The sequence below is a fragment of the Protopterus annectens genome, chromosome 2.part1 (genome assembly GCF_019279795.1).
Source record: "Protopterus annectens isolate FY-2018-M chromosome 2.part1, PAN1.0, whole genome shotgun sequence".
Taxonomy (NCBI): domain Eukaryota; kingdom Metazoa; phylum Chordata; order Ceratodontiformes; family Protopteridae; genus Protopterus; species Protopterus annectens.
This window is the reverse complement of record NC_056729.1, coordinates 1,097,850,503-1,097,874,918: the sequence shown is the minus strand read 5'-3', so window position 1 is coordinate 1,097,874,918 and position 24,416 is coordinate 1,097,850,503. Positions and strand designations below refer to the sequence as shown.

Here is a 24,416-nt window from a genome sequence, read left to right as displayed (position 1 = left end):
GTACACCCAAACCCTGGCCCTTCTACCACTCCCATCTCTCCCTCCCCATCACCTCTACCCCACTCAACTGGAAGGCCTCTCCACTTCACCGCACTCAATGCCCAAAGCATATGTAATAAAATCCCACAACTTCATGCCTGGCTCCATCACAACAAACCCAATTTTCTTTCCATCACTGAAACCTGGCTCAAGCCACACATTAAGGACTCAGAACTTACTCCACCTAAATATAGTATTATCAGATGTGACAGAACTACTAAGAAAGAGGGAGGTGTAAGTCTCCTCTTCCCCTCAACCCTGTCAGTCACCCCTTACTCTAAACCTGTCCCCAAATTTGGAAAAGCTGAATTACTTTTAGTCTTTCTTAAAGTAAACAAACAAAAATCCGTCTGTATAGCCACTCTATACATCCCTCCCGGGGATAATGTCCCTGTCCTAGAAGACATTCTCTGCTGGCCATCATCTAATATCACAAATGAAACTATAATCATCGAGGATGTTAACATTAATTGGGATAATATACAATCCCCCAACCAACTCGCTCAATATAAATCTTTATAACTTTACACAATTTATTAACTCCCCAACCAGACCCTCTAAAGACCTCATCTCTGGTAGCACCTTAGACTGGATACTAGTTTCCCATCCTCACTACTTCTCCAAGAGTGGCACCCTTCCAGATCCACTTAGAGACCATCTTCCCACTTTTGCCCTTCGCCTTCCCTCCTTCCTACAACTATCCCACTCGCCTAATAAAAAACTTTAACCACAATGCTTTCTCCAACACTCTAAAAAGATCTAACTGGAACCCATTAAAAACTTTACCCCTGGATAATGCTGGTACATACTTCAACACAACCTTCTTAAGCTTGCTAGACTCCTTTGTTCCCTTAAGAACTAAATGCATAAAAAGTAAATCCATCCCTTGGCTAACTAGGAACACCCTAACTACCATGCAAAACCTCGATAAAGCCTGGAAACACTATCATAAAACAAAAACTTCCATTTCCCTTAATGAATACAAAACACTTCGCAACAAAGCAAAAAACTCATTAACACCAACCGTAAAGCCTATTTCTCCACTCTCCAAACCGAACACAGCAATAACCCCAAGAAATTCTGGGATGGCATCTCTTCCCTTCTAAGCCCAGATAAAAAAGAAAACCCTTGCCCTGACCAAATGCCTCAGACTCAGATCTAGCAACCCAATTTAACTCGTTCTTTATTGACTCCATCTCTAAATTAACATCATCCTTTACCATGAAACTACCAGCCCCCCAACAACCCCCTCAGAACCCCTTCTCTCATAATTCCAATACCCCCCAACCTCCTCACTTCACCACAAACCCTATTCCCATCTCTACTATAAAAAAAACTTCTTCAGAAATTAAAACCATGCTCTAATGCTCCTTGATGAATTACCCTCCTACTTCCTAAAGACAGCTGCAGAAGCCATAGCCTACCCTAACAGCATCTTAATAAATCGATCTATTTCTGAATGCCATGTTCCCCAGATCTGGAAAAAGGCCTATATTATTCCACGCCACAAGGCCGGCAATAATAATGACATCTCCAACTTCTGTCCCATTGCTGTCCTATCCCCCATCTCTAAAATTCAATTAAAATGTTTCCAGCTACAACTCCTACCCTATCTCATTAATAATAACCTTCTTACTTCCAATCAGCACGGATTCTGTCCTGGCCATAGTACCACCACAGCTCTCCTCTCCTTTCTTGAAACTGTAAACAAGGCCTGTGACTCTGGCCTCATTGTTTCCACCCTCCTCCTAGACCTCTCTAAGGCCTTCAACACCATCTCTCATAACCTTCTTCTTACTAAGCTCTCTAAACTAAACTTATCCCACTCCTCTATTAACTGGTTCACTAGCTACTTATCAAATAGGCAACAAGCAGTTAAGTGGAAAAAAGCAATTTCCCCTTTCCAATTCACACCTACTGGTGTACCCCAAGGCTCAGTTCTAGGACCACTTCTATTTAACATCTTCATCAATGACTTCCACCAGGCCATCCCAAACTCTAAACTGATCCAATACGCAGACAATTCGACAATAATCTGCTCTTCTTCCTCCACTTCTACACTAATGAAACTTACCCAAGAAGCATTCTCTGCTACAGAGCAATGGATGCTTCAAAACCATATAGCACTAAATGCTAATAAGACTAAGATAATGTTATTTTCCCCCTCCAGAAGCATTACCCTAGATAAACACTCTTTCCTTATTACCAGCAAAAATAACACTTCTCTTGAAACTGTCTCCACTGCCAAACTCTTGGGTATCCTAATTGATGACCAACTAAAGTTTGATGACCATTTGCAGGCAAATATAAAAAAAACGCATAAAAAACTAGGCATGCTGTATCGTCATTACCAATTCATCTCTTCCCTCTACCAGGCTCACTCTTGCTAACACTTACCTAATCCCATCCCTACTGTATGGAGCCTCTATCCTTACCAATTTGCAATCCTCCCTCAAATCTAAACTCTCCTCCTGTTACAATAAGATCTCAAAATTTGTAACTGGCCACAGATCCAACACCCATCACTGTACCTCCCTACACCAATTGAATTCGCTTGAACTCCCCAGTTATCTTACTTATATGCAACTCATCCAAGCACATAAACTTATATTTAGCCGTTCTCTCTGCCCCTCCCTCGCCTCAACCTTTAAAATGCATCTTTCTATCAGATGCCTACGATCCATCCAACAAAATCTAATAGAACTGCATAACCCCCCGCCCACCTGGCAAACATTTTTTTTCCTTCTGCCTCGCACGCCACTCGAACTCCCTCTCACCTCTCATCCATACCACTAACAGTCTATCTTTAAATCTCTTCTGCACTCTCACCTAACATCACTATGGGAATGCTCTTGCTCTCATCCTACATAATATCCTTATCTATAATTCCTTCCTATTGCAAACACTTCTGCTAACACCTCCTTAGCAACTGTCACTCTTTATTCCTCCTTATGGGGTCCTGTGTACTACTTTTATCAGATGGAACTAACTTGATTATTGTTAAAACTGTGATACTTTATCTACTCTGATATTTTATTTTCTAAATTCTCTTTAACCTCTGTATCAGTATCTTGTAAATTTACAGTTATTTATTTTCTTAGTCGCTCTGTGTAACTTAGAATTGCACAATTGTATTTGTAATAGTGTTATTTTTAACTAGTTGTATCTGTGGAGCTTTTCTCCCCAGGACTCCATTGAAAACGGGCTCCTCATGGCCCAATGGACCAGCCCGGTAAACAAACTGCAAATAAATAAATAAATAAAATAAAATAAATCTGTTGTCTGGCACACCAGCAAACAAGGAGGAACCTGTTCTTATCCCTTGTGCAGGGAGCCCATGAGGGTGTGAGAGTGGGCAATATCTTCAGACTGCCTTCTAGATACAACGCATATCCCAGGGAAGACCAAAGATTTAGCAGACAAACTCAGCAGATTGTTTCTGGTTCCGCATTAATGGTCCCTCAGTCAATCAGTGGCAGACATGAACTTCAGCCATTGGGGTCAACCTTGCTGAGACCTCCTTGCCTCCCCTCAACAACAAGTGTACCAAGTTCTTTGCACTGATCCCCCTCTGACGAAATCCTCAAGGGATGCTTTATTCCATGACTGGCCCCAGGGTCTGCTGTATGCTTACCCTCTTCTACCCCTCATCCTGAAGTTTCTTCAGAAGGCAGGCAGGTTGTCCACATTGCCCCCTCTGGCCTCATCAGGTGTGGTTCTCCTTCCTGTGGTCTCATCTGAAATATCCTCCTTGGATACTGGAGCCAAGTCAGGACCTAATTTTTCATCCATCAGGGAAGCAGCCCTCAAATTGACCATTTGGTTTCTCCACTTCCAGCCCTAGTGAGACAGTCCAGGCTTAAGTCCCCAGTCTGAAAATGTCTTCTACCCTCGCCAAAGACTTCCACTAAAGTGTACCCCAGTAAGTGGAAGAGATTTGTTGTTTGGGCCATGAGCAGGAACATTGATCCTTTCTCAGCACCAGTTTCAGACATTGTGTTATTTCTTGGCACCCTTTTCGATGAAGGTGCTAGCTTCTTGACTGTCAAACTCCAGTTAGCTGCTATTTCCAGTTTTCATACTGCAAGTCAATCCTGTTCTCTGTTCACATTTAGACTATGCAAATCCATCATGAAAGGTGTTTTCTTATTAAGGCCTCTAGTCAGACCCATCTCCCCCTTGGGATCTCACTCTAGTGTTGCAGGCTTTGACCCAAGGACCCTTCGAACCAGCAGCAAGTGGCAAAAAGAAGTTTCTGTCATGGAAGAAGGTCCTTTTGATGCCTATAACTTCCACTAAAAGGATTTCTGAACTACAAGCCTTATCCTCCAAATTTCCTTACTTACTTTTTCATAAAGACAGGGTGTCGTCCTGCACCAATCCTTCCTTTTATGCCCAAATAACTACTGAGATTAATCAATCCATTCAGTTACCAGTGTTCTTTCCCAATTTCGCTAATAAAGGGGAGTATGTTCTCCATCTTCTAGACATTCATAGACAATTCCATTTTTACCTGCACAGGACCAAACAACACAGGAAGTGTGATCAGCTTTTTCATAGCTTTCTCATCTAATAGACTTAGACAAGCGGTATCTAAAATTACCTTGGCAAAATGGATATCTGACTGCATCTCATACATTTACGCATGCAAAGGATTGGAGTTACGTAGACCTCCCAGGGCACATTCCACCAGAGCTATGGCTACTTCTGTAGCTTTCTATTGTAGAACTTCCATTGATGACATTTGTGCAGCAGCGACATGGTCTAACAGTCATACCTTTGTATCTCACCACAAGTAGGATATCATATCCAGGAGCAAGGCCTCCTTTGGTTCTATGGTGGTGCGGCATATCCTTCCATAAGGGCTACCTGGGATGTACGTATCTGGGGACTCTAACCCTATCGTGAGGAGGAATGAAGAAGATGACATCAGATTAAAAGGTTATGTCTGGCCATAACTTGGCGTCTGTGTTGTCTTCTGTTATTCCTTCTCACATTCCCATCCAACCATCCCCCTCTTTTCTTCTAGAGGAACTTGGATTATGAAGGGACTCCTGTGTCCCATGTCTGAGCCTCATCTGCTGTTACTTTGCTGTGTGGGTGTTGGATGTATGGAGTCAGCAAACTCGATCTGTGGTACTTGAGTGGATATAGTGCATTATGGATAAAAGAGAGTTGCTTGAGAGTCTGATCAAGTCTGTAGAATGTGGCCGAGCTGGATCTAAAGGTCAGATCAGAGACCTTTATTGTGAGGAGGAATGAAGGAAGACAACATAGATGCCAAATTATAGCAGTTGATATGTTTTGTTTGGGGAAACATTATGTTGTTAATCCTTGTCCATATTTTCAGTATCATGCAGGTTGCTGAGGGGTGACCTTTGCCTCCATAGTGAGCCTCAACAGATCCTATCGTCTCAGACTGACTGCACATCCACAAATCCAGTGTGAAGCAAATACCACTTAAGAGATCTTAATCTGTTGTGCAATATGGAACATGTTGGAAGGATAAATATGCAACACAGAGAACTCTACTTTTTGGAATAGTCTTTAACTTTACATTAAATGTAATATGGATGAATGGACAGGAAACTTTAAATTCATCCTTGGAGTAGCACCCTTGCCCCTTATGGAAAGGGGTGAAGTAAATGTTCTGTATGCTGTAGATAAGTCATAGTTAGTCCAAAAAAAAAAAAATAAAAAAATAATAGGAATGTATGGCTAGGTTTCCCAAGATCCTTCAGGGTCAATAGCCTAGTAAGAAACTATGAAACTAGGAAAGCTGCCACTCTATACTCTTTTAGAGAGAGTAGTTTTTATGATTATATGGGATTAGTTGAACTGCTTTTGCAATTCTTTTTGTCAGTTATGTGGATCACAGATCGGAACGGGATTTTGGATGTAGATGGTCTTTGTTCTTTTTTCTCACCATGTGTTGAGTGTAGAATGCTTGCCTCACTTCCTTGATTTAAAAAAATGTTTTTTAGTGTTATTTTACTGCTTTCTATTAAAATGCGTTTTCCTTTCAGGTTGTGCATTTCATTGATTTGAATACACTTGAATATGGCAACATGCGCAATAAACAAGTACATCCTGAAATTATGATATGTTAAGCATTGTGTGTTTCATTGCATTTATAGTTCTTACTTTCTTTTAATTTTAAATGTATTTATTCATTCATTTTTTCTGTTTTAGATGAAACTGAAGTATATAGTTTACTTAAGAATTGTAGCCCGCACATGAAAGTTTACCTGAAACAGGACATTCCAGACCGTTTTCATTACAAGAATAACATCAGGATTACACCAATTATCTTAGTTGCCGATGAAGGATGGACAATAGTTCAGAATGGGACTGCAAGTCGTAGTAAGTAGAAGGTTATATTTTCATGCTGTTTTTTTGTATATCTTTCTGAAAAAATATGTTGCTATAAAGATCTGAAGTTTCAGCTTATATACCTGTGTGACTTAGTCCACCTTTGGTAACCTTTAGGAGTGTTGCCTCATCCATTAACTTGGAAGACTACTTTCCCAGGCTGGCCCATTGTCTCTGTCTCTCTCCCTCTCTCTCTCTCTCTTTTTTTAATTTTTTTTGCACTCACACTTTGGATGGTAGAGAACTGCTCCAAGCTGCCTGTGTAGAAATTGTTGGTATTTTGTCTGGATTTTTTTTCTGATAGTCTTTGAAGCTTTTCTTGCTTCCTTTTGCTTTGACTTCTGTGAGATGGTTTTAATTTGCACATGTTCCTTTTCATAAGATGATTTTTTTCTGTATGGTCAGATGTATACCCTATTCACCCATATTAAGACTCTTTAGTAAGTTTTCCTGTAGTCAGTAATTCCCTCTGCTCAGAGGCTTGTGCAGTGCTGGTATTCCTTAGGTAAATTGTATGATACATTTTATTTTTTTTGATTTCCCACAGCTTTAATTTAATGATTTGCAACTAGAAGGAGATGGAGAAGGCCCAGATAAGATTTTTAGTGTCAGAGGCTGCCTGCACTCTTCAGTCTGAATAGCAGATCAGTCATCCTCTGAGCTGTATTTCTTGGTCTTTGTGTCCTCCTTTTGAAAGTGTAGAACCTGTTTCTTCTAAAATGAAGTTCAGAACAACTTAGTTTATTAAAAAGTGTGGTCGTCGTAGGGCTATTCCTTTCTTATGAAAGTATCTTCAAAAATATATTTCTGTTGTAATGTGTTATATATGTAATGTGTATACGTGTTGTGTGTGTGTACTGCATTAAGTTTCAGTATTGTACTTTCTCACTTTCACCTGTTAATGTTTGTATATTTCATTTGAGCTTTTCTCCCTGGTTTCTGCTGAAAAGGGTTTTTTTAGAAAGCAATCAAACCATCCCATTCAACAAATGATATGTGTATATACATATATATATATATATATATATATATATATATATATTTTTTTTTTTTTTTTTTTTTTTTACTTCTGCTTTTGCTTAGGGACAGATTAGGCCCAAAGCATTTGTAAAAGATTTCACCCTGTCTTTGGTGGTTAATGTTAAAATCCTATTTTTATTGGGTCTATATTACATCAGTGAACGCTGATTGATCGACCTTATGTAAGCGAAAGCTTACAATCTCGAACTATGAGATCTGATCCAGAACACATACAACACAAGCACACCAAGCAAACAGAAATCCACACACATACACCTAAAATCTGACACCTAACCCTACACTAATCTATGCACACACCACTAACTATCCACTTACCTTAACCCAAACCCTAACTATAAGGTCCGTCACTATCGCACACTCACCTCACCCGCTCCCTAACCCTAACTCACCTAAACCTGCCCTAACCCTCACGTCCACACAATCGCACACATACCTTACCCGAGCCCTAACCCTAACTCACCTAACCCACCCTAACACTCACATCCACACAATCACACACTTAACCTGAATCTGACCCGTAACTTTCCACCACGGCACTGAAAATACCGAAGCAACAGAAACTGACAACCGAATTCTTTCCCTAGGAAAAAATTCAGGTTTCTGTTGCTTCGATATTTTGAACATTCGCTAAAATAAGGTCGATCAATCAGCGTTCGCTTGTTTAAGCGTTTGCTGATCTAATATAGACCCTTTTTATTGTGGACTGCAGGACTTCAGTTCCATCTGCTAAGATCTCTTCAGTACTCTGAAAGAAAGGAAACTCCCTAGGCTCTTGGGCTCTTTCTACCTTAACCAGTAAAGACCTGTGGTAAACTGTAGACTCCATCTGAAGACTATATGGTGAGAGAGGTGAAGTGTCAACCCTTGTGCCCTCAGGTTTAAGGAGGCAGGATTTCACATACAGCTTTCTTAGATGCCACCACCTTTCCCGCATTACTTTCTTTAGTGACAGTAGTATTGTCTCTCGCCAGGTTTAGCACTATCCAGAATGACACTGCCCCCCACTCCATGTCGATACCAATGGTGTGTTTTTTCCAGTACCATATAATATGGTATCAATCATGCCAGTACCTCTTAATAATTTGCCATTGCATTTTTTATGCAGGCATTTCCAACAATGGTGACATCTGCGTCTTGCCCTCTAGCATTGCTTGCATTGCGGTTTCTATGTAGGTTCCTTGTGCCACATCTGTGGATACCCATGCTCCTTCATTCCTTGAAGTTGATGGTTTTGGCTATTTTACTTAAGTCTGAAATCCTGCACCAGATTTTGCTCTGCCACTGTCATTGCAATAAGTGCCTTCTTACAGTGCTGTTAGGCCAGTTAGGGACATGTCTGTGGAGCACCATACCTGCGGCAGGCTCAGGAGGCAACTTCATTGTCCATGTCCAGAATAATTCATAGGTCCTACTTCTTTGCTCTCCCCACCCTGAGGACTGTACAGTTATCTGACAAAAAGCCACTTTAAAAAAGGAAATTGTGCAAAACTAAACTGCTGGTTTCAATACTGAACCTTGCCATTGAAAACGTAATGATGGAGACTGCTTCCACTACTCATCAGTGGTACTGTGTTTGGGGAGTTACTTTAGGTGATGCATTTCAGGGGGTGGTTCATCATTTCTCCCCAGTGGAATCTTCTAAAAACCTGCCGTTATATCCTCAGTCCCTCAGTGAAAGGCATTCTGCCCCTTTATCCCCATTTCCTCCTGGGTAATCTTCTCATTGGAAGGCATTCTTAAAGCCAGAACAGCATGGACATACCAGACACTATAGACATTGTCCCTAAAAAGGGTTTACCAGATTGCTTACTCTCCAAGGGATTTTGCAGTTTTGGGTAGAGTCTCCAAAACCAGACATTACTCTTTCTGCAATGATTCTCTGTGGGGCTTGGATACATGTTGATCTATTAACAGCCATTTCTTCAAATGCCAGCAGGTTAAAATAATTATACCCCAACACCTATTGGCAATTCGCAAAAATATTTTTTGCAGGGGGCAAGTGCTTTCCCCCAAATTACGTATACCTATTCCAAGGTCACACAGCAGTGTTGAAAAGAGAAAGCTCCATTTTCATTGAAAGGTATCTTGGCACAATGCTTCCTCTCTGTGAACAGTCAAAGAAACAGCCATTGATAGATTGACTGATACCTGTGGTAAGTCAGCATCACAGAGCCCAGCTGTCATCCTGCTAAAAAAAGAGTCTACAGCTGTGGACAGGATTTGAAGTTGGGGTTTTATGCATGCTACTTTGAAAGTGCACCACATGGGAAAGGTAGCTCAGCAACTAACAAAGAGATTAGGCTGAGGAAATACATTGTATGACTGAAGAGGTTCCAGATAGTTCATTGAAGAACATGACTTGGACCCAGGTGGTTATATCCTCTAACCTAGTCTGCATACCTCTCAATCTGTAAGTATAAGAAATGTGGACAAAGCCAAAATTTCTCTTATAAACTTGAATGTTGCTAGAATAACAGGTATTGTATTAGAATACATTTTCCGAATGATATGAGGACTGACACTCAAATATTTGTCATTATTTAGTGACTTCACTCCTCAAAGATTTGCCAGAAAACAACACATTTTATGAGGAGCAGACCAAAATATGAGGCCAAAATCTGGACATTCTGTGAAAATCTGGACAGCTGAGTGGTATGCTAAGCTGTTTGATGATCCACATAGCTTATAACCTTGTAGGAGTCATTGTTGAGTGACATGATGCAGAATTGCCATATGCTGACACTCCTGGCTGCATTTGACCCACTTTACTGAGGATACCAAGGCAACTTTCTTGAATATTAGAGGGCCCTTCCTATTGGAAACTGAAATTTTCAACAGGTCAGGAGCATGAAGAAGTAATGATGGACCTTTCATATCTGTGAATGCAGATATTCCACCATCTACAAGTGCACCTTTGCCAAGACACAGAAAAGCTAGCTATGAATGTGGTTTTTGAAATGGTCTATTACAGCAACATGATGGTGCTGGAAAGAAGCACACCTCACAGGCTGTTTTTCACCACAGAGAACAAAGCTGGATGTCCAGTCCCTGACACTCATGAGGAAGTCACAGTCAATTCTGTTGTGGATCACAGTAGTCCACTCTACAGACAGATCGGGAGATGGTTCTTCATGCAAGTCTGTGCTTTTAGAAGCAACTTAAAAGACTGGTAGTTGAGAAAGAATTTTTTGGAGAATAGACAACCTTTTCTTCCCCTCCCTGGATTCCATCAATTACATTTGCCATTGTCTCGCCCAGTCAGAAACAACTGTCAAATAAGTTTGCATTAAAGCTCCTTAGAAAAAAAAAGAAAAAAAGTCACCTAAGATCAGAAAGGATTCAGGTATTTTTCCAGTACGTTTTTGTACAAACTATAACAAGTGATATTAGACGCATTAAAGCTGTCAGTGGACTCAGTATCTTATTTCTTCCAGTGTTTTGAACTCCCAATGTGCCAGCTGTTCTTTGTAACTTATTAGAAGGAGCCAGGATATGCCCTTTAGTTTCCGTGCTTTTGGGCTAGAACCAGTCATTGTCATTTCATGTAAATCCTTGGGGGTAGATTGGCATTCCTGAGTTCATTTTTAAATCCAGTATCTCATGAGAATAACCTGTATTTTTTATTATAAACTACCTTAGCAGAATTGTCATATGGTCCTTTACATGCAACTAGAAAATCTGTGTGTTTTCACATCAGTTTTTTGTCACAGTTTGCATCATTTCCTGTTTCCACTGAGAGTCTTTTTGACACCTTTGCAAAAGGCGAGGTGAAAGTAGTGTCCAGAATATATAGTAAGTTCTCATTATGTCAGAAATAAAGATCATATATGTATTTCATTTATAACATGCCACGGCTACAGTGCCATGCTTTCAGACAGTTAAAGTGGTACACCGTGAGGGTAGAATAACAGGTGTATTTTGTAGTGTTCCATGCTTTGTGAAAGTTTTTGTGATGAACTATCAAATGGAGTCTGAGGTATGGCCTTTTATGCATACATTTCAGATGCATTTGTTCATATGTCTTCACTGCCACAGTCCAGTGTTTTTGCATTATAGTCTGTTTCCATTATGGGCGTGTTGAACTCCTAATTAGTATGCAGATTCCAAAAAATGGTCTAGAATACCTCTTTACTGGCTTTCTATACAACAGAAGTAAGCATCATATATATTTCTACAGAAAAAAAGTGTGTGTGTGTGTGTGTGTGTGTGTGTGTGTGTGTGTGTGTGTGTGTGTGTGTAGAAAGATATTTTTCTATGGTACGTCTCATAGGTAAAACATTGTATGGAGCAACTAATGAACTGAGGTCAAATTCAGTATTATGCCTGAAATCCATAAGGGTGGAATAGCACTCTTAGGTACATTTTGTAGCTGAATGCAGTGTTGGTACTGCTGATGATTTCATAATGAAGACTTAGAGAGGTTGAGATATTGCTTTTCCTACATAATTTCCAGATAAAGTTGTCCATATACCTTCATTGTCTGAGATTGGCTTCCTCTGTGGGCTTATGCTAGTAATGAAGCAATGTTGTAATTGCTCCAAAAGTAAAAAAAAATCCTTTATATTTATCTTGAACTGGGAAGCGTGTTTTGTCACAGGAATTATGATCCCGCCTTGTAGTTGAGACTCTTGCAGTGAAGTGCATTGAATGAAGCTAGAGTTGAATATGTATCTTTATACATGGAGTTAACAGTTAATTGCATGCTGTAGCTAAAGGTCAGGACATATTTTGAGAAATTTATGTTTCTAATGGTTACAAACATGATTTCATATTAGTAGTCCTACAGATTATAGATTTGTACCAGACTATGTAAGAATCAAACCCTGCACCTTGTGTCTATAAAGAAAATTCCTTAACCATTATGCCAATCTCTCAACTAGCTGTTTGAGTGCTCTGCTTTTTTTGTTTTTCAGTTCCCAAAACGTGTGCATTTTGTATTTTTTCAGGCTGACAAAGTCAGTATGTTTGAGTCGTATCACTAATGTGTTGACGAAATGAAAACTTTTGATCAGTGTGCATACACAAGGCTTAGTGAATAGAAGTCTTCTGCAATTGCTGTGTCAGTATTTTGGGGACGAGTATCAGGTGTCATTTGTTTCAAATTCAACATTATATGCATTTGAAGGTGCCGTCCTTATAGTGATTTTAGCAGAGATGGCAAAACATGAAAAAGGGGTCATCTTAGGTGAACAACAGAAGGAGATGTCAGGTGTATGATACTTTTTGGCCCCAGTAATGGTAAAAATGTTGATGAGACTAAATCAGTAATTAATATACTTCCATTAGACCAGGTAAGATGTGTATTATAAAGGCTTGTTGTCTGTTTATTGATCATATTTTGTCAATGACAACTGTACATCAGGTGCAAGTTGACTTTTCCAGCTGTGCTGAAGGCATTTTTTCCTAGTGGTATAAAGTTGTAAATGAATGCCAAATCAGAAATGGCAAAGTTAAATGAAGGACCTGATGAAGACTGGTATAATTCTTGTTGAATTCTGAAAATGATTGACAGACGCAGAGACTGCCACTCGGAAGGATTATCTATGAGATAAGCATATGTTGGTAATTTAAATGTATAGAATGGGGTAGAATTGTGCCTTTTTCTGCTTTTGATGATGAACGAGGGTTGCTGCTATTCAATGCTTTTTATTTATTTATTTATTTATTTGAAAGAGTGGTGGGGTGAGGAGTAAGAAAAATTCTGGAATTTTTACCAGACAGTTGATAATGGCTGTCTGTATGCTGATGGATGGTTTTCACAAAGAGATATAGCAGCACTTGCAAAGACTGGGTTATGAATATTGCATTATGTAATTGCAGTGATCAAAATAAGGGAGAAGAATAACCAATACAGAAACTATTTTTGCAGATCGAAGCATTTCAAACCAAGTAATAATACTTTTTACAGTTGTATTTATTCTAAAAAAGTGGTAGTTAATGTGTCAAGTCTGAGTGAATGTCCTGTTTTGGGGCTTTCTTAGCTATGCATAGTTTTGACATTATCTGATCAGTTCAAAAGCTTGAGTAAGTGTTTGTTTTTGTATGTTGAATGATGACTAGAGTTCTTGCTTATTAGCTAAAAGAGTAACCAAAAACTAGGTAGTGTCCAAAAATATACTGGTAATGAAGAAAAAAGACACAAACGGAACCACAGGCACTAACACCCTCCAGTTATAAGAAGTAATTCCTCTCAGTGGTGTAACTGTTCAAAATTCCAAGACAACTGCTGCCAAATAATAAATCCACAAGCTGTAATCCGTTTTAACGTTTATTCACATCCGTTTTCGTCCACAACTTCATCAGAAACATTAAAATCCTACCCTCCTTACCTTATATAGTAAAACCAATTAATGTCCACAATTAATTACATACAAATTGCCTTCATTTAAAGTGCAAGCAACCTTATTAAAAATAATAATAAAAGTGCACTAGTAAAATGATTTTGTTGTATATATAATACCATTAGACAATCCATCAAAACCCAATCTACATAAATTACATGGTTATTAAAAAATTGACTTTGAATTATATGTTAAATATATATAATACAAACATACTAAAGTATTTCTTAGAATAATAAGGCAAAAAGGAAATTTTTATTGTTGCTTATACAGGAATCTACTATGTTAAAGTTTTGCTGCCCTTAATTTAAGTACAGGTCCCAGGGAGATCATAGCATTCAAACCAGGGGGCTTTGTCGCTTCTAATGTGATTTGCCAAAAAAGCTCCCTGTATTCTACCCTGGCCTCCCACATCCCACCTGTAGGATCAACATCCACCACTTCCAAAACAAAAAATTGAAACTTTGCTTTTCCACATTGTTTGGAGTGTTTAATAAGGCTATTAGTTTCTTTATTAGTCCTCATTTCATACAGGTGTTCATATATTCTTTTTTAAGAGGTTTCTCACTCTTACCTTTGTAGAATGAGTTACATACTACACATACTGCCAAATAAATGATTTATTTTGTGTTGCAATTAACAAATGAATTTATATAAAGCCTCCTATTTCTTGCCTGCAAAAAATAACTGTCACCTGCGACTATGTAGGAACAGTATTTGCAGGCCCCACATTTAAATAAACCTTTTTTCTTTGAAAAATTGTTTGAACCACAGTCCTTGTGGCCCCTCTCAATTAAATTCTTAATGGTGTTACCTTTCTTGTATACAAATTTCAGTGGGTCAACAAATATACTTTCCAAATCAGAAATTTTGGAAAAGTTTTCCCATTCGTTGTGGATAATATTCTTAACCAGTGTTGTTTGCCCATCATATGTCATTACCATACCACTGTTGTAAGCCTTTGTTGTCTTATGCTCACCTACCATACCTGTGTAATTACTATTTTTACCTAAAATAGGGGCAAATCTAGAATTCCTACCTGTTGTGACCTCTTGAAGAAGGTCATTAAAAAGTTGGTTAGGATATCCCCTGTTTAAAAATTGAGTCCTTAACCATTCACATTCTTGCTTAAAATGGTCATTGTCAGAACACATCCTGCTAATTCTAACCAATTGTCCCTTTAATACTCCTTTTTTCTGAAAATAAGGGTGAGAGCTGGTAAAATGCAGGTAGGAATTAGAAAAGGTTTCCTTCCTATATACTTTTGATACAAATATATTTTCATTTTTAGTGATGGTAATATCCAAATAGTTGAGAGTGTTTCTATCAAAGTTGTAGGTAAATTTAAAGAATTCAGTGGTATTGTCCAGGTAGTTGACTAACTCAATAAAAGTAGTCGCATCCCCTGTCCATAAAAAACACAAATCATCTAAGAATCTCCCATAAAGTAACCAGTGTTCCTTGTACATAGAGTTGAACAAGAAGTTGTTTTCCCAATATGCCATAATTATATTTGCGTAGGTGGGGGCACATGGTGCCCCCATCGCTACGCCCTTTACCTGTTTAAAGTATCCCCCTGAAAAATAAATGAAGTTATTCTTTAGTATAACTTCCATGAGGGTTAGAACTATTTTAAATTCATTATTAGTTAATTCTTTGTACTCAATCAACATTTCCTCAAACCATTCCATCCCTATTTCATGGGGAATACTTGTAAATAAATCTACGACATCCATTGTTCCAAAGGAAGGATCTCTGCCACACAAAGAGTGGTCAAGCTTTCTTAACAAATCCCATGAGTCTTTCAAAATGTTGCTGTTACTAGTTACCAGTTTCTTAATTTTTGTGTCAACATATTTGGCTAATGGTGTAGTAATAGAATTACCTGCTGCTACAATAGCTCTAAGAGGTGGGTCATTTATGTCTTTATGTGTTTTAGGAAGGGCCAAAGATAACTGGTACTTTTGGCTTGTCAACATACAAATATCTAAAGGTTCCTTGATCTATCAAGCCCTCTAATAATAGATCATTAAGAAGCAAATGTATCTTTCTATAAGCAATATTAATTTCGTTGATTGATATCCGTGCATATTTATCTGTATTATTCAAAATTTCCATCATTTTTCCTTCATAAATGATCTGTTCCATGAGCACGACACCCCCTCCCTTGTCTGGTTTCATCACCCGTAAGCCTCTATTACTACATATATCATCTAGTAAACTTTTTTCATCCAGTGTTAGGTTATATTTAACAAAACCATGGGTGACTGAAGATCTTAACTTGTGTTCTATAAGATTCTCAAAATTTCTTAATTGAGGGTGCAGTGGGGGGTCATATGTGCTCTTTCTTTTAAGACTGTTAGTATAATTAGTCTCATGGTTGTCATGGAACAGAAGTTCCAAGTTCTTTTTCCTAAGGAACATCTTTAAATCTATTAACAAATTGAACATGTTGGTTCTCTTAGTTGGAATGAAACCAAAACCTTTTGAAAATACATTAAAAGTGTTTTCGGTTACCGGATAACTAGAATAATTGTAAATGGTAAAATCCTTGTAAGTCCATTTAAAACCAGAGTTAACCACCTTGTCCACTAGTTCCACTTGGTTGAATTCCTCAATTGGGGTCTCCTCTGGTTCTCCTGATAGTTTTTTGAGTAAGGGGCAGTATTGTTCTTGGACCTAAGCCTCTCAGTCCTCCTAAGTGGCGGGAATTCACTGTCATAGTTCTCATTGTCGTAAAAAACATCTTCACTAGTGTTGGTAACAGTTTGCACACCCCCATAATTCCTACCACCTACTTTCGGTTTAGGGTAGTGTGTCTTGGTCCTATATTCATTTAAATCCCTCTCTATCTTATTCCATTTCCTGTTCTGTACTTCAAAACATTTGGTCTCAATATTGTTAAGTAATTTAAAATAACTTAGCTTTCTCTTCACCAATATTAAAAACTAAGTCATTAACAATACCTGAATTAAGTTGTTCAATTTTATTTTGTAATTTCTCCATCTCTTTCTCATTATTTTTTATGATAGCTTTCATGATGTCTTTACCACATTTCTCAAAAGCCATTAATAAATCACTGTGAAAATCACTGCCTTCTCTAACATTGTTAGGGTATTTAAAAATTCTGAGACCCTTAGGAATAACGTTCAGTGATAAACAATGTCTTAAATACGAGTTATGCATTTCTAACATTTTGTATTTGTAAAGAAAAAAATCAAAGTCCTCTAACATAGTTTTATAAGTCCCATAATAAACATTTCTTGTTGCCTTCTTTTGAAAGTCAAATTTTGCATTGAATACATCTGTGAACAGTTTTCTGGTACCTGTCGGTGTATTACTTCTGGCAGCTGAATGAACATTCAATGGCGAACTAGGACTCCCACGTTCTTCCCCTGTTGCATTTTCCGGTCCATTCGGACTAAAAATCCTCAGTAAGCCATCTAAACTAGTGTTAATCGCACCATTCGGTTCCCTGGGTCGTTTAGAAGCTCCATTACCGATAAAACCCTTCGCATTGCGTTTCTCTACTTCCTGATTGTCCTGGGGAGTAAAGGACGTCAACAACGTAGTCATTGATTGACTCAACGGAGTCAACAGACCAATCAGCTGCGTTAGCTGGCCCACAAGTTTGCGTAGTTCCCCAGTGTCAGAACTATGTTGTGCATTGTCTGAACCAGAAGTGCCCGTAGGTTCCATCCTGAGAAAAAAAACGAGTAACCAAAAACTAGGTAGTGTCCAAAAATATACTGGTAATGAAGAAAAAAGACACAAACGGAACCACAGGCACTAACACCCTCCAGTTATAAGAAGTAATTCCTCTCAGTGGTGTAACTGTTCAAAATTCCAAGACAACTGCTGCCAAATAATAAATCCACAAGCTGTAATCCGTTTTAACGTTTATTCACATCCGTTTTCGTCCACAACTTCATCAGAAACATTAAAATCCTACCCTCCTTACCTTGTATAGTAAAACCAATTAATGTCCATAATTAATTACATACAAATTGCCTTCATTTAAAGTGCAAGCAACCTTATTAAAAATAATAATAAAAGTGCACTAGTAAAATGATTTTTGTTGTATATATAATACCATTAGACAATCCATCAAAACCCAATCTACATAAATTATATAGTTGTTAAAAAATTGACTTTGAACTGTATGTTAAAAAATATATATAATACAAACATACTGAAGTATTTCTTAGAATAGTAAGGCAAAAAAGAATTTTTATTGTTGCTTATACAGGAATCTACTATGTTAAAGTTTTGCTGCCCTTAATTTAAGTACAGGTCCCAGGGAGATCATAGCATTCAAGGGAGACATGGCACACCTTGACTTGGCAGTATTTGCCCACTCGTCCCTACAAAAGTGCTACAAATCTGTCAGATTGCGAGAGCATCTCTTGTGCACAGCCCTCTTCAGGTCACCCCACAGATTTTCTATTGGATTTAGGTCTGGGCTGTGGCTGGGCCATTCCAAAACTTTAATTTTCTTCTGGTGAAGCCATTCTTTTGTTGATTTGGATGTATGTTTGGGGTCATTGTCATGTCGAAATGTGAAATTCCTCTTCATCTTCAGCTTTCTAGCAGACGCCTGAAGGTTTTGGGCCAAAAGTGACTGGTATTTGGAAATGTTCATAATTGCCTCCATCCTGACTAAAGCCCCAGTTCCAGCTGAAGAAAAGCAACCTCAAAGCATGATACTGCCACCACTATGTTTCACCTTGAGGATGGTGTTCTTTTGGTGATGCGAAGTGTTGCTTTTGCACCAAAAGTACCTTTTGGAATTATGGCCAAAAAGTTCAACCTTGGTCTCATCAGACCATAACACATTTTCCCACATGCTTTTGGAAGATTTGATGTATTAATTTGCAAATTTTAGCCGGGCCTGGATATTTTTCTGTGTAAGAAAAGGCTTCTGTCTTGCAACCTTACCCCATAGCCAAGACATATGGAGAATATGGGAGATTGTTGTCACATGTAGTACACAAGCAGTATCATTTATTTATTTTACATTTGTTGTCTGGAATAGTCCGACTGGATACATGTCCATTTTCAGCAGAGGCCCGAGGAGAAAAGCTCATGGTAAAAACAGTAATATAACATAAATCTTGGTAAACAAAGTTTACAGGTTCTGTTCAGCTATACAAGTAATACAATCACACAAGGATTTAATTTACACACTGTTAAAAGGCCTAAAAAATGCCAGACAGTTAAGTTACAATGAATTAGAAGACAAACATAGAAAGAGGATTAATCTGGCTTGGAACAAGGACATAGCCGGTGTGATTTAAAATATTGTTTGAGACTTTTTTTGAATTGAGTTAGGATGGGTTCTAGAGTAATATCAGCAGGCAGTGAGTTCCAGGTTTTACCAACATAGTTGGCAAATAGAGAGCCACCGGCTGAATTATTGATTTTGACAGTTTGTATTAGCAATCTCTTAGAGGAGCGAAGTGGTCTGAGGTTGCTGTAGGGATTGATAATGTTTTTAAGTGCAGGTGTGCTTTCTGGCCAGTTAAGTACTTTGTGCCACTAAAAACTGCTTATACTGAAATAGGTGTGGCAGTTCTAACCATCCTAGATAGTTTAGTTTCTTACAGTTTTGCATCTTGTATGGCATGCCAGTGGCGAATCGAGCAATGTGATTATAACAGCTAGAGAGTTTATTAAGTTAAGTTTTTCTTAAGTTGGTGAATAAAGAGGAAGCATAAAGAAAGAGTTGAAAGAAGATGAGAACGTGCAATGGCCATTTTAGCAGGTGAAGTTAGGAAAGGTTTGATCTTGTAGAGTGAGCCAAGTGTTTTATTTATGGTTTTGACAGATTGACACGCATATTGAATTTGAAGTTATTGTCTACAGCAACACCTAGAAGCTTTGTGTAGGTGTCTGGAGAGATTATGGTACCGTTGTTAGATTTTATAGAGAAGGATGATAAAGAAGACTTGCGAGTAGGGGAAAACAGTAGCAGCTTTGTTTTATTGCGATTTAAGATCAGGTGACAATCAGTTAGCCAATTTTCAACTGTATTAAAAGTGTTCTGGGATAATGTTTGTAGAGGAAATCAAGGTAGAATCATCTGCATATTGAATGCATTTTGCATCTGGGATGACAGTGTAGAGGTCGTTGATAAATATGGAAAACAAGAGAGATCCTAGTACAGGACCATGGGGAACTCCCAAGGTGTTTGGTAGGAGGTTAGAAAGTTTGTTTTGACATAGGACGGCCTGTTGTCTACTGCCCAAATAGGATTGGAACCACTGCAGAGCTTGAGTATCTAAGCACATAGTCTTTAGTATGTGAATTAGTAGTTGGTGATCAACCATATCGAAAGCTTTGGAGAGATCCAAAAAGAGGGCAGAGGATAGTTTTTACAGTTATTGTTTATGACATCAGAGAAGAAAAGGAGGGCTGTGGTGGTACTATGATGTGGCCTGAATCCATGCTGAGTACTGGCCAGTAGATTGTTATGAATCAGATAATGTAGCAGTTGATTATGGATGCGTTTTTCCAAAATTTTAGCCAGTGGTGACAGTATAGCTATGGGTCAGAAATTAGACAGTTCAGTGGAGCTGCCTCCTTTATGGAGTGGTATGACATGGGATATTTTCCAGATGGTGGGGATGGAAGCCTCTGCTTTGGTTCGATTGATTAGAACGGAGATGGAATATGCTATGGCATCTGCAGCTTTTAGTAAGGAGAATATCAGCAGATAGGGTAGTTGGTTTTAGTTTTTTGATTAGACCTTGAATGGAGGAACGATGTAGCAACTGGTTGAAAGCTAAAGGACATTAGGGTACTGAGAGTGGTGATCTTTGAGTTGGGACAGCTTGGAGGTAGCTGACTAGTGAGGGACTGAATAGTCTGTGAAGAAACTATTAAAGGTGTTTAGTTTATCAATAGAGGCTGCAGGGGTTGGAGTGGTGGTTTGTCCTGGACACAACGGTTTATTTATACCTGCTCAAAACTTCTGAGGGTTAGTTTGATTTTTCTGTTGTAGTTGACAATAGTAGTTATTTTTATCTAGTAGGATGGATTTTTTAGTTTCATTCCTTAGTTGTCGATATCTGCTTTGATCTAGGGGGGCCTTTGTGGTGTGCCATAAGGCCCACGCTTTGTTTCTGAGTGTGATTTTAGCTTTGGTATCTTTAGAGAGCCATGGTGCGATTTTAGTTCAAGTGGAGCGAGCAGGAGCATGATAATCAAAGATAGCTAGGAATGTGTTATTAAAGTGAGCAACAACTTCATCCAGGGGCATGTATTTTAGGACTGACCAATTGCATGATGTAAGTTCTTCTTGGAATTTTGTAGGGATAAAGTTATTGTTTCTCACTGTTTTTATGGTAGGCTGATGGGGGTAAGAGAGTGGTCACTTAGGTCATCGGTCCGGGTCCCCTGATATGTACTGCTGGGGAAGACTGTTGATGAGTATCCAGTCCTGTATACTTTTTTTATGATAGTTTCCCTATTCCGGTGGGGGAGGATGTAATCTGTGTAAACCCATATAGGTTTACATGAGTGGTTGGAGATTCAAAGGAACAGGTGTTCCAGTCTATGTTAAAATCCCCAAGTACATCATCGTCAGCCCCCTTTTTCCCATTTTTTCTACATGGGGTCGGGATATCGTGTTAACTGTCGCCAACTCTCTCGATTCACTGCCACACTCCTGCTTTCTTCAACACTCTGTCTGACTGTCACAGATCTTTCACACAATCCATCTACTTCTTTGCTGGACGTCCTCGCATCCTCTTACCTTCTTCCTTCTGTCCCAAATCTTTTTCACCAGATTGTCTTCTGCTTTTCTACACATGTGCCCAAACCAGCGTAATCTGTTCTCTTTGATCTTTCCTGCAGTTGGAGCTACTTTGTACTTTGGCCTCTGCTCTTATGTCCCACACTGTGCATCCTGCCACCTTTCTCAGGCACTTCATTTCCATCACATCTAGCTTCTTCAACTGTTCTGCCTTTACTGCCCAGATTTCTGTATCATACAGTAGTACTGGTCATACCACTGTCTTGTACACCTTACTTTTCAGCTTCTTTGGCATTCTTCTGTCATAGACTTTACCTGATACTCTATGCCAGTTGGCTGCACCCCCTCTGATTCTAGTTTTGACCTCTTCATTCAGACTACCCTTCTCCTCAACTACCCCTCCCAGATACTTGAAGCTGTTTACCTCTTCCACTATCTTCCCTTCTGTCTCTATTCTCAGCTTCTTCTGATTTCCCCAATTTGTTGCCATTACCACCATCTTATCTGTGCTTAGTTTCATCCCGTGTGCCTTCAGATTTGCATTCCATTCTCCTATCCTTTGCTGAAGTTCTAGCTCAGAGTCTGCCTGTACTGCCACATCATCTACATACAGCAGCTTTGTTGATCTGTCCCCTCCAACCTGTTTGCTAATGTAGTCCATCATCAGTATGAACAGCAGTGTGCTCAGAGCTGAACCCTGATGCACACCCACTCCCATTGGGAACCCCTGTGTGAGGCCAAACACTGTTCGTACTTGAGTCATTGGGTCCTTGTACATAGCCTGCACTAATTCTGCCAATGTTTCTGGGACTTCAAACCACCACAGAACTGCCCAGATAAGCTTTCTTGGAACCTTGTTATATGCTTTCTCCAAGTCTAGGAATGCCCAGTTGGACTCTCTCCTTATCTCTAGCTTCTTCTCAACCAGTACTTGCCAGAAATTCCTGCAGCTCCTTCAGTGTTGCTGTAGGTCTTTTGGCAGCCTCACTGATCAGTTTTTATCTCGTCTTTTCATCAGTTTTGGATTGACTTCCAGTTCTTTGCAACGTCACTGTTGTCTCATATTTTCTCCACTGTTTGATGACCGTCTTCACTGTGTTCCATGGTATATCCAATGCTGTAGAAATTTTTGTACCCTTCTCCTGACTGATACCTTTCAACAATGAAATCCCTTTAATGCTTTGTAAGCTCTCTGGGAACCATGGCTTTTGCTGTAGCAGGCAACTCAGTAAATGTCAGGAAAATCCTACTAGGACAGCTGAACTTTATTTGGGGTTAGTCAGAGTCTCTAATTGATGGCAGGTTTGTATCCAAGAACACTGAATGTCTGAATTAAATCAAAAGGTGCTTCAACAAAGTATTAGTTTAAGGGTGTGCACACTTATGCAACCAGCTTATTGTACATTTTTTATTTTTTCCCCTAACAGATTTGTTTTTCAATTGAATTATACAGGTTATAGGTCACATTAAAGGTGGGAAAAGTTTTGAAATGATTTATTGTGGTCTCATTTTTTATCACAGAAACCCGGCATTTTAACAGGTGTGTGTACACTTTTTATATCCATTGTACTGTTGGTGGATTGAACACTCTAAATTGCCCTAGGCGTGAGTGCATGCATGTGTATGCCTTCTGTGGATGGTTGGGCGTCGGGCTGGCAACTCGTCACTGTAAAACTCCACTGCCAATCATGAGTGGACAGGTGATCCACTGTGGCGACCCCTAACTGGGAAAAGCCGAAAGAAGAAGAAGATTAAGTACTTTATGACTTAACCTGTTGAGTTTCTTGTATTTATAGGCATGCCTGACTTTACTGTGTTGTTAGATGAAAGCAGATAGTTCATGATTTCATTCCTAAGAGTCATTCCACCTTGTTCAGGAAAGTTGTAGTTCTAAAATCCAGTATTCTAGTAAAAATAGTCTGGGTCAACAAAAATACAAGAGGTAATAGCTGTGAGTGAACCGTGTTTTCTTTTACAATACCTTACAGTCTATGTTTTTGTACCTTATAGTCAGGAACTTAGTCAGACATCACTTATTTTGCTTTGAAACTCTGCCTTAAAAATGAATGCTTCCAAAGTGGAACTAACAGCTGTTAGTTCTTAAATTCTACATTTTATATTCCATTTAGTAAATTAAAAAAAAAGAAAAGTGAGATTGAATGTGCCCTGTTTGGCTCAGTAAAGATAGAAGATTAGAGCAAGAAAATACAGTGAGTCTAGGCTGGACCTATGTTTTCACCATGTTTGTCTATGTACAAACATGACATGTTGTGAGTGGCTGGTTTAAATTGTAGGTAGGAAATGCTGTGTCAAAAGGATCCTTGATTACATGGATGGTTAATGTGTATTTATTCATTTACTTATCTACATGATCATTTGTATATGGCTTGCGTAAATAAATAGTTTATATTTATTTAACTCACAGGCATTGCAAATTCACATGAAACCTGGGGCAGCTGGTCCAAAATATCTGCTAAATGTTAAGCATATTTTAAATTCTTGCCATTTTTAATGGATGACAGCAGGCATGTATTTTATTTGTGACTACAGTTTCAAAAGCATACTGCTGTATATACTGTAAACAGTGCAGTATTACACAATACTATGTACTGAAAACAACTGCTGTAGAGACTTAATCATAGTAGGTATGTGATGATGTGTAACTTGAGAGTAGAACGAGCTTGTTTTAACTACAAAAAACTGAATTTGTCCAGGCATGTTGTTGTCACAGTTCGTCTTTTATTTACTGTAAAAAGTGGTTGCATATTAGTACAAACAAGAACCTTACCACTTGCAACACACACTAGGCACTTCAGCGGAAGAAGTGAATCAATACAAATTGCAAACAGTTCTTTACTTCTTTTTTT

The 24,416-nt window shown here is 38.8% G+C and overlaps 1 protein-coding gene across 3 annotated transcripts in view; it reads left to right on the top strand.

Moving 5' to 3' along the window:
• ENPP4 (ectonucleotide pyrophosphatase/phosphodiesterase 4) overlaps positions 1-24,416 on the top strand; it is a 455,810-nt gene that overhangs the window by 355,145 nt on the left and 76,249 nt on the right. For all 3 annotated transcript variants that reach the window (XM_044062646.1, XM_044062645.1, XM_044062647.1), the window contains one exon: positions 6,232-6,402. In XM_044062646.1, coding sequence (XP_043918581.1) covers positions 6,232-6,402 — 171 coding nt within the window. The remainder of the gene's footprint in view (positions 1-6,231; positions 6,403-24,416) is intronic.